This window comes from Catharus ustulatus, chromosome 3 (genome assembly GCF_009819885.2).
Source record: "Catharus ustulatus isolate bCatUst1 chromosome 3, bCatUst1.pri.v2, whole genome shotgun sequence".
Classification (NCBI taxonomy): Eukaryota; Metazoa; Chordata; class Aves; order Passeriformes; family Turdidae; genus Catharus; species Catharus ustulatus.
This window is the reverse complement of record NC_046223.1, coordinates 63,535,719-63,546,997: the sequence shown is the minus strand read 5'-3', so window position 1 is coordinate 63,546,997 and position 11,279 is coordinate 63,535,719. Positions and strand designations below refer to the sequence as shown.

The window sequence follows — 11,279 nt, the reverse complement described above, 5'->3', positions numbered from 1 at the left end:
ACGTCCTGGACAGGGGGGCCGGGAAAGGGACCCCCAGCTGTGCGGCGGGGCCCTCCCAAGCGTCTGGCAGGTTCCCCCGCAGGGCACCCGGCGGGGCCGGGGCCGGGGCCGCCGGGCTCTTCCCCCTCCCCTCAGCCCCGGCGCCGCCCGAGCCGAGCGGGACCGCCATGACACCGCCATGACACCGGCGCGGGCCGGGGCGGGGCCTCCCCGCGGCAGCACGCGCGCGGCCCCGCCCCCGCCGCGGCGGCGTCACAGTGGCGCGTTCGGCCGCCCCGGCCCGCGCGTGACGTCGGCGCGTCCCGCGGTCCCGGCGGCGGGGCCGGAGGGAGCGGCAGGTGGCGGCGGGCGGAGCGGGGCCGAGCGGAGCTGAGCCGAGCCGAGTGGCGCGGGCCGGCCCGGCCCGGCGGGTGAGTCCCCGTGCCGCCGCGGGCGGGCCCGAGCTGGAGCGGTCGGGGAGAGGCGGTGGCAGTGGCCTCGGCCACCAAAGGCCGCTCCGACAGCGCCCCCTGCGCGGCCGCCCGGGGCTGGGGCGGCGCTGCCTCCCCTCGCCCCTCCGCCGCCGGCGGGGTGTGGACCGAACTGGAGCGGGCGCCGCGGCCTCCCCGCGCGGGTGAGTGCCCTGAAGAAAAGGCCGGCTGAGCTGGGCTGAGCCGAGCGAGGGGCGGCCGCCCGGAGGGCAGAGCCCTGCCCGGTATTGTTTTGGGAGGGTGGGGAGTGTCGCCCTCCGCCGCCCCGCCCGCGGGGTCACGTGCCGGGGCCGCGGCGGCGGAGCCCTGCCGGGAGCCCTTCCCGGGCCCCGCGCGGAGAGGCTGGGGGGGAGAGCCGGCACCGCCGGCAAAGCCTGCCGGGCTGGCCAGGCCCCCTTCCGCGGAGCCGGGTCCCTGCGGGAGGCGGAGCCCCGACGCCGGTGCGGAGCGAGGTGCGCGCAGGGAGCCGGACCGGGTCCGGACTTGGGCTGGGCTCGATGGTCCCGGAGGTCTTTTCCAGCCGCATGGATTCTGTGGTTCTGTGAGTCGGGGGTTTCGTTGTGCTGGGCAGTAAAATAGGTCAGGAGCATTAGCCGTGGCGGCGTCACGCGTGGCGGAATCCCCTGTCCGAGGCGGCGCAGCGCTGTAATTCCCAGGGCGATGTGCAGCGCTCGGATGTGCGGCTTCGCCCCTGCGATGTCCCCGCCGTGCCCGGCCGGCCTCGGCGTGAGCGGAGCGGCACGGGCGGGCACGGGGCGTAGCGCGGGGCACCCAGACAGAAGTAACTAAGTGTTCCTGATGGAAGTGCTTTTGTTTCTTTGTGCTTGACGGCCTCGGCCCAAGTGTTTGCATTGCATCCCTTCGGAATGTTGAAATGTGAAATGTGCAAACGGGTCCTCCTGCTTTTGGCGCGGTACCTGTTGCCGCCACTGAAAAATTGTTGTAATATATTATCTAAATATGAGGTTTTTGTACGAACAAGACGATCGGAATGGTGAAATAGTTAAACTGAAACTGTGAGGATTTTAATCTTAGTGCAGCTTTTCAGTGATATGCCCGAGAAATGCTGTAGGTTTTATTACTGATGTGTAATATGCAGTTATATATTAACAATTACAAGGAGGGGTAGGGAGCAGGGCTTTAAAACGTTTTGCTTCTGTCAGGTTTGTAATACTAAAAATCCAATCCTTCTTGGCTTTGTTAGCTGCTGCCTCTGGACGGTGGGCTACTTAAAAATAGATTCTGAAGCATCTCTATAAATGCAGCACCAAAAATTACAGCATGTAATAGTATTGGTGAAATAGTATGGTGAAATCTGAATCTTCATCTGATAATTTTGAATAAATCTTAAATAATGAATGTTTTTGCTTTACAGTCTTGTGTGGTTAATACGGTAGTTTCTTTACAAGTGTATTGAAGTGCCAGTTGTTTAAATTGCTATAATACAAAATCTCTAGTGAGTGAAAGAAAAAGTTTGTTCTTGTTTCCTTCAAAATATATTGCAATGTATTGCAACAATTTAGATGTAATTGAATTGTCATTTATTTAAAGAGCTGGAACTGCAGTACTTTTATAGCCTATTGAATACTGAGTCCCTGAGAACTCATATTGAAATTGATTTTTTTTCCCTCTATTCTGTGTATGTTAATCAAGTCTATATATATATATATACATACATACATACATATACACACACACACAAAGAGATGTCCCTGTACTTACTTGAGTTTCTGAAGTATTGGTAATTTAAGATGAACCAGTTTCTACTTCATTTTTTGCTTTTGAGTGAGAAATTGACATTTTTCTTTGTTAAATAGATTGAAATAGGATATATACTCAAGATTCAATATCAGACCTGATCAGTTGTAGCGTGGGGAACAGCCTAATTTTCAGTATATGTAGCATTTTAATACTGAAATGGCTAGTTGTTCTGCACTTGACTATTCTTCTGTGATTCAGATCCAAGTGTACATATAAATATTGAGGGTTTACTAATGTGCAATAGCCAACGATAAGGAATGACAGGCAACTTGAAGCCTCATCATAATCAGCAATTCCTGAGAATATTCTAAGTTTAAGAAAAAGTAGGCAAGCACAGGAAACAGTGAGGTTATTTATCTGTTGTGCTATCCAGTGCCAGGGACAGTTTAAACATATCTGATAAGACTCAGTACCTTGAGCTGGTAGTGTATTGACAGTAGCAGACCTCAGACTGAGGAGTGATTTTTCCTATTAAATAAACAGCCACCTTCTTCCCACACTGGCTCATGGTTACTTGTGGGGAAGGGGATCTCTTTCCCTTCCAACCCCCCCCATTCAGTTACAAATTAAGGAGCTTGATGGAAAAAAAATCCAAGTATTTAATTACAGAAGAGCATTTACTCTTGTGAATTAATACTGTAACTCTGCAGCATTTTCAAGGGGGGAATGATGAATTTGTGATAGCTATTTTAAAACGATCTGTATGGAGTTGCAGTATTCCCAGATTTGTTGTTTGAAGTAGGAATAGTCTTTGGCTGGTGTTTGTTGAATTCACCAGTGTTGCACATGTGTGCTTTTTAAAAAGCTAGGATTTTACTTAGAGGAAGCTTAAGACTGTAGGTAACTCTTTATCAATATATAGAGGCTGGCTTCCTAAATGTATATGCTTCTGGTTTTGGTTTGGGTGGATTGTTAGTTGGGGGTTTTTGTAATTGTTGCTGGTTTTTTTCCCCAAAGGCATAAGGGTGGAAAAATTGTGCTGGGCCTGATCATTTACTGGGTCTCATAATTTAACAAGCACAGTTGACTGAACTAAGAAGAAATGGTTTCATTCCATCTTGGCTGAGTAGAAACTTAACATTGTTCTTAAGGAGAACCTGAAGTCATTTTGGGAGTTAGGTAGGAAGTCCACCACTTCTTAAAGCATGGAAGAAGTAGACATGGCTTCTCCCAGTAAGCATTCTGAGAGACTTTCAAGGGGACAAAGAGAACAGTCCCATGCTGGCTGAGCCTCAGTTTGGGTGGGGATAGTCTTGATCAGTGACATTGTCCTTCTGTTTGTTGCATCTTCAAAGTTTCAAAATCGGTATGTGATAGAATGCAGTGGTTTAGGAAGGGTTACTTGCAGGTCACTGCAGATAGCGTAACTCCTCGTACTACAGGAAAAAGAGAAAATTAATTGCTAAGTAGAGAACACAGGTGACTTCAAAGGAGGAGTCATCATCCAAGAAGGAGCATGTGTGTAACCACAAGTGTTTGTCAGACTGTTCAGTAGAATTTTTAGGACTGGCTTATTAAATAAGTAGCAATGTTATGAAGTGTAGAGGTTACCTGATATCAGTGTGTGAACTACTTCTTTTCAAGAGCTTTGCAGCAGTTGGAAAGTTGCCTTATCACAATCCTGTAATTATGCCTTTCTTGAATTCTTCTAGGTATAATTACATATCTTGAATATGTGTATGCATTTTTATTTCCTAAGAAATCTCCCAGAACTGACCCAGCCTTTTTCTGTCATCTCCACATAGTATTTGGTTTTATGATATGCTACCTCTAGCAGTGGATTATGAGAGGGAGTAGATAAAAGGCTTCAGGTGATACCTATTGAAGTAGCAGAAAGCCAGCTCCCAAGATGAAGGACTGAATACCACACCCAGAGCATCAAGCTTGTTGCAGCTGTCTCTTTGATCATAGAAAACATAGTATCTTGTCTCAGTGCGTTAGTAGAGCCACAATTCTAACGCGATTGCTGCTCTTGCTTTCAGATTGATGTGTGAAAAAAGGAAAGCTGCTAGAATTATGAGGAGAGAAAAGGTGTGGATAGGCTTGTTAATTTTTGCATTTTTCCTTTGGAGCTCATTCTAAAAATAGCTATACAGAATGTTACATAGAGCTTAGCTATAAAGAAAATAACATTTAAGTAATGCTTCATACACTGAAGTAATCTGAACACTCTGATATTATTAATGATAAATGATCATTTGATGAAGGACTGTAGCACATAAGACTATAAAGCTCCATGTTCTTTCAGGGACTTGTCACTCCTTGACTTTACTCAACTGTTACATGTCTGCTTTGCACTGTATATATGCTGAAATGTTCTTTCCTTGAACAAATTGAAATCAAAGAGATGACATTCTTAGGTCTGCTTCAAATAATTCCTATATATAATGTTTTGCAGCAACTGGAAACTGTAGTTCAAGATGTTTGCGAATCATTCAGAAAGCTACAGACCAGAAGGAAGAGGCGATTCTGTGGCTCATCAGGTTTTTTGCAGAGGATTTGCTGAAGGTGGTTCTCTTAGGTCAAGACCTTACTGTTTAGGTTGTGAGAATGCAAGAGTGATGGTCTCCCTTCCCTTTCTGAGTTTGCAGATTCCTGCTGCAGGAACTTTTTAGGTATTTGTTAGGCACTTAGTAATTATTACCTATTTGTGAAATTACTTGACTCAGATTCTGGTTGGTGGCATTCACCAAAATATATTGTGACTAACATTATCTGCTAGCCTGAAGAGAAGAGTCTGTTACCTCTGAGGTGTGGAGGCTGAGTTGCATCCTTGTCCTCTTTTTCATATGCACTCTTTCTATTGTTGAACCTTGGAGCCTATCAAAACATTTTAAGGAAATAGAGGAAGATCCTAATTATTTTTTGTTGTTGTTTGTTTGTTTACCTTGGTAAGTATCAAATGTAGGTCACAGAGTTTGTTCATAAGCTAGTATGAGGTTTATATATAACATGCTCCCAGCTTTGGTCTTGCTTCTCCTTTTGTGTTACTCCTTTTGTGAGGTCACCGTATGGAAATGAGCAATTAATTTACTATAGTCAAAAATAATTGCCTTTTATTATGCTTTAAAAAGATGATTTGTTTAAGCCAGACATCAAAATAAAACCTGTGGATCAAAATTGATGGTTACAAAAAATGAAACAGAAGTCCGCTGATAGTTGTATTGAAAATACCATGCATCAAGTAAATAAAAGCATAGTAAATTCCTTTCAGAAACCGTGGCATTGTGCTTTGCTTGCTTGTACCTCTGGAAAACCTTGTAAAGTGATATTATTTGCTTTCTGTTAGTTTGCAGAGAAGCTGAAACGCTGTAATGTACCACTGAGCAGGACAAGCCAGGAATGAGCCAGCCTTCGGAAGGAGGACCTGCTGTCCTAGCTGGAGACGTCTGAAGAGAGGACATTTCAGTCTTGTAGCATGCTTCAGTAGAAATTATTCAGAAAAAGTAAGCTGTTGTTTTGTTAATGAGCTTAACCATGTCAGCTCCTTGATGGACTGTTTAGTTGCACTTATAATTTGATCTGGAATTTGAAGTGGTTTTGTGTGAATTTACATTTTCTTCCATTAGAGTCCAAGAAGGCCTGGGATCTTTTCATGTAGTTATTACACATCACTTCTTCCATACTTCTTGTATTGATGAAGGCCCCATAGCTTAGAAATTATCTGTATTGTTTAATATTAAAAATAAAAACCACAAGAGGTGGGATCTCACAAGATTTTGGACTAATTCTGTCTCAATGGGTTTTAGGCTGTATTTATGTTAAAATGTAATTATGTTAAAGTTCAGGTTCTTATTGTTCCCTTATTTATACCTGAATTGAGGATCTAAATACTTAAATTTATTTTTATTCTTTGAGTTCAGTTAATTTTTAGTCAAGTAGTCAGTAGTCAAGAATATGATTTTCCATGATGTCAAGAGTGTCTTAAAGGGAACCCAATCCTCCCAAAAATAGAGCTTTCCTAACAGTTCTGATATAAAGCCTGTTTTGACTGAACCTTGTTATAAAATATTACTTTTAATTGCAGGAAAAATACTATGTGGTCAGTTTTGTTTAATTCTTAATACCATGAAGTTGTAGTGGAAGTGTTTCCACAGCCATAACATAGAAGAATAGCACTCCAAGATGTTTGTCCTTGGTTCTGAAGGATTACTTCTTCAGTAAAAACCTACATGTACATCCTCCTACCAGCTTATAAACGAACTCTTGTGACCTCAATTTGGTATTAAAAAGATAAATTAAAAAAAAATAAGATTAATTAGCATCATGATTTAAATACTAAAAGTGAGACAGCATCAGTGTAGTGGATATAAATCTTCAAGTGCGTTATTGTCCTGCATTCTGAGCACATGCAACTGCAGTTGTGCTTATCGTATCAGAGTTTTATGTTTGTGGGTAGCACTTCTAGAGATAAGGGTTTGCTCCTCCAGTTCTATTCATTTTACACATAACATTTTCTTTAGAGTCATTAAAAATAAAATAGGAATTTCAAGAAAAAGCATTTACTCCTTTTCATATCCTGCATTATTATCTTGATCTAGTAAGGAATCAAAGAGCCCTCAAAGTAATGGGTGACCTATTGAGCACAGTTCAAATGTTAGCATTTTTTGCTTTCATTGAACAGGTGAGAACTTTTAGTTCTTCTTTTAGTTTTCCTCAAGGTAAACTCTCTTTAGTTTAGCTCACGGTATCACAGTTTGGTTTGTCAAAGTGCATTGCCTTTTTAATCCCTGCATTGCATTTTAATCACCTCCAAAACCTTAATTATGATAGGTAACTTCTATATAAGTTACTTACCTACAAGTTGTTTTAATCTTTGAGTCTGAAAAGGATAATTTTATAAAGTATATTCAGAGAGAAGCATCCTTTCATCCTTTTGTAAAACTGTAGCATGGAAGTAAAAGTCTTTGCTGCTGTGCTTTTTTAAAATTTTCTTTTACATTGTACTATCTCATTTTCAGGGCACTTGAAAGTTAAGATCCTTAATCTCAGCTATGGTTAAATTAATAAATTATGAAATGATGGGTTGCGTTTGTGGGTATTCTGAAATCTCAATAGACTTTCTTCTCCCCCTTTTTTAATAAGTTTCTTGGTATAAACCCCTACATTTGCCATAAGAATCTGTCACAAAATACAGCCTCAGAAGTGTGAGGCTTCCAAAAAGCAACTTGTTCACAGCATTGTTAGAGTGGATCTCACAGATGTGTGCTGTGCAGTAAAATCACAGTTGCCAGCCTGTAGGTAATGCTGTGTCCGTATCTGGCATGCTGATTTAAGAACTGTTATGCAGATCGGTGATTAATCTCAGAAAAATAAATTCAGATATGAAACTGAAACATAGGTGGATACAATTTTATGCTACTTCAGGAAAAAATGTTTGAGCTGTAGCGTTTTTAAAGAAATATTTGATAAAAAAGGGATTAAAGAGCCATTGGTCTTTGAAGAGGAAATTTTAGTGATAGAAGGGAACAGACAGCATAGAGAAAAGTATTTTAAGTAAACATCACATGATATATAATTGTAAAGATAAATATAGATACTGAAGCATATATATTTTTTTTTAATACCAGCATATATGTATAAGATTTTTAAAACAGTGGAAGCTTTTACAGCAATACTGGGCGTTTTCTCCTGAGGTAACACATTTTGTTAGAACACGCTGTCCAGAGAACCTGTGGTTATTTCCATCCTTGTAGGTTTCAGAAAAACTCAGCTAGACAAAGCCACAGCTTTGGTCTAATCTAGTATTGGTGTTGGTGCCATGTGGAGCAGGAGATTGGACTAAGTGACCTCTAAGGGTCCCTTTTGGCCCACACACTTGTGATAGTTTTGCATGAACTATTCCTAGCTGCCCATACAACAAAGACTACTTTCACCAAAAAGCTCTTTTGTTGAATATCAGTCTTGAAGTTTCTTGGGGACTTTAAATTAAAAAAAAAGGGACCTTTTTAGGCCTCATTCCCCAAAGCCCATTCTCCTCTGTCATTTGGTATCTGGTATTTGGTTTTGACTGTTAATAAATAAAAGGAAAATTACCACGAAATGGACCGTGAAAGATTGCCACGGCAAAAATGTAGTTGAGAAGGCATTTGCATATTTAGACTAGAATTTTTCAACTACTTAAATCCTACACTATGCCAAAGTGATGCAGTTTTGCATTCCCCATTCTCTTGCAGTTACAAAATCATCTTTAATAACAGAAATAAGATACAGCCAGAGAAAGTAAAGGCAATGACTTCACAAGCCAGTCAAGTCAGAGTTGTGTATTTTCTGCAATACACTGCTGCTTCTGCTTGTCGGCAGTGATTTTTTTCAAGAGGCACTTGCATGTATCAGGGAGTTCACTTGATGTTTAAGAAAAAGGAGTCCAAGGTATCTTTTGAAAAAGCCACCTCAGTTTTCAAATCTGGTTCTTTGTGCAGCCCTGTGGTTGCTCCGAGCTCCGTTTGAGGGTCGTGTACCATGGTGTATGGGACCTAAGAAACAGAGTGGGGGAATTCTTCAGCTAGGTGCTGCTGTCAGGCATATTTTCTAGTGTGTAAACCTAATCTGAGATATTGTTCAGGCAGTCCCTTAATCAAACAAATGATAACCTGTAGTCTGAAGAGAGATTGTTAAAGTTCAATTTACCCCTTGAGGAAAGAACCATCATTTCTTTCAATTTCCTGAGGAAGCACCAAAGTAACTGTTGGCTGAAGGTTCAATAATCAGTTCTACTCAGGGAATGAACAGAGGAAATTCCAAAATTTGTTTTCTAACTTGGTATGTTAGCATGTTGAAAATTAAACAGATAAAAGGTTAGTGATCAGCAAAAGAAATCTTCCAGTACTCAATGTAGTCTGTCACCTCAGGAAACAGTAACTTACCTTAGTTTGAAGTAAACATCTCATTGTGTGGATGTTGAGGTGCAATGTGATGCGAGGTGCTAGTTTAAGTTGATGTAATAAACTGATTTAAGTTTCTTTGATTCTCTGCAGGATGGCTGGCTGTGGTGAAGTAGATCATTCGATCAACATGCTTCCCACAAATAGGAAGACAAATGAGTCATGTACCAATGCAGCTCCTTCCCTGCAAGTTCCTGAATGTGCTATCTGTCTGCAAACCTGTGTCCATCCAGTAAGTCTGCCCTGTAAACATGTTTTCTGCTATCTGTGTGTTAAGGGAGCTTCCTGGCTTGGGAAACGATGTGCACTGTGCCGGCAGGAGATTCCCGAGGATTTTCTTGACAAGCCAACCCTACTGTCACCTGAAGAACTGAAAGCAGCAAGCAGAGGCAATGGAGAATATGCTTGGTACTATGAAGGTAGAAATGGCTGGTGGCAGTATGATGAACGTACCAGCAGAGAGCTGGAAGATGCCTTTTCTAAGGGTAAAAAGAGCACTGAAATGCTAATTGCTGGGTTTTTATACGTAGCAGACCTTGAAAATATGGTTCAGTATAGGAGAAATGAGCATGGACGTCGCAGAAAAATAAAACGGGACATAATAGATATACCAAAGAAGGGAGTGGCTGGGCTGAGGCTGGACTGTGACACCAACACTGTCAACCTGACACGAGAAAGCTCTGCTGACGGTGCGGACAGCACACTGACTCCAGGGGCTGCAGCTGTGCAGCCTCTAGCATCCATTTCTGTGAGGCCCTTACCAGCACTAGATGGTCAGCTTGTGAGCCCTTCAACGCCATCACCTGACGCAAGCAATTCTCTAGAGAACTCTTTTGCCCACTTGCAAATAAATGGAGACAGTATGGCTGAAAGGAGTCACAGGGGAGAGGGAGAAGAAGACCATGAATCATCATCTTCCGGTAGGGTGCCAGCCCCTGACACCTCTGTTGAGGAGACCGAATCAGATGCCAGCAGTGACAGTGAGGATGTGTCTGCCCACCTTCAGCAACACCTGTCCTCTGGTCAGCAGAGACACTTGAATGCTGGTGCAAGCCAGGCAGGAGCAGATAGACCAGGGGGAGGGGGTGGGATGGCAAACACAAGTGCAAGATCTAGAAGGCCAGATGGACAGTGCACAGTCACTGAAGTTTAAATCTAGAGCCATGCAAAAAAAAAAAAATACTCAGTTGTAATTTTCTGTAAATTTTCTGTCCACATTGGCATTGCACTCAAACCTAGCAGTGTGTTTGGTGGGAGGGTGGGGTGAAGGGGGGAAAACAGATTTGGCCTGTTTTAACTTAAGTCTCTTAACATGTCTCAGCTGGAAGACTCTAACTCTAGGAAACTGGGTTGTCCTGTTAATGGTTTGAAAGCTGTTTAGCAATGCCCAGTTTCCTTGAAAATGTCTTGTGTTTATTTTGTAGCATTTTCCCCTTGAAGATACTCTATCCCTTTTTGGCCAATGTATATCTACTGTACAACTTGAATTGTCTTCATTATCTGACTGTTGCATTAAGTGTCTTACTACTTTCTGCATGGATTGATGTACGAAAAGAACACTAAAGCTATGTGGAATCGGGCAAGGTGTTGGGTGTGAGCAGGATGCTTAATTTAATGTGAGAAAATAGATGTGAGTTTGGAGTTAAAATGTGTTTTTACTAGACAAGAGCAATCATTTACCTTCTTTCAATGGAAATGTAAAAATGCTGTTAACTTGTGTTGCAAATCCTTACCTTTACACTCTCTCCATGGCTTTTTCACTGGCTTTGCCATCTAGTCCTTGTAGTTTTGTTTTTTGAGATCTTTCTTGATCTGTCTTGTTTTTGTTACAGAATTTATAATTTAATAAAACTACATTTTATCAGTAACAATCTCAGCTATGTTTCCCGTTTAATTGACTTTCACTGAAGGAATTTCAAAGAAATAAAACATCATAAAACAACTTCCTATGTTTACCAAAAGGGAGGACTAGTTCTGAGTGGCATCCTGCCGTTCTTGCATCCCTGACTGTCTCAGAACACAGTGCTGTAGGAGTATCATCTTTTATTGAAAAATCATGAGTTGTGAGCTTAATACTCACACAGACATCTGAAGAGCTGATTAACTCACTTCACTGTTGGCAGCCAGAAGTATCACACATAGCCTTATTTTAATAGCAGAAATA

The 11,279-nt window shown here is 42.3% G+C and overlaps 1 protein-coding gene across 4 annotated transcripts; it reads left to right on the top strand.

Moving 5' to 3' along the window:
• The first annotated feature begins 336 nt into the window (after positions 1-336).
• On the top strand, positions 337-10,991 carry RNF146 (ring finger protein 146). Of its 4 annotated transcripts, none has more exons than XM_033054421.1 (3): positions 337-613; positions 5,521-5,677; positions 9,209-10,991. In XM_033054421.1, the coding sequence occupies exon 3, from the start codon at positions 9,210-9,212 to the stop codon at positions 10,266-10,268; it is 1,059 nt and encodes a 352-aa protein (XP_032910312.1). In that variant the 5' UTR covers positions 337-613; positions 5,521-5,677; position 9,209; the 3' UTR covers positions 10,269-10,991. The 4 variants fall into 4 exon arrangements, with proteins under 4 accessions (XP_032910312.1, XP_032910309.1, XP_032910313.1 ...); XM_033054418.1 differs by having other exon boundaries at positions 346-410; XM_033054422.1 differs by lacking the exon at positions 337-613 and adding an exon at positions 901-922.
• The last annotated feature ends 288 nt before the right edge of the window (positions 10,992-11,279 follow it).

Coding starts and splice junctions, on each gene's coding strand:
- RNF146 (XM_033054421.1), top strand. CDS start 9,210: ATGGCTGGCTGTGGTGAAGTAGATCATTCGATCAACATGCTTCCCACA.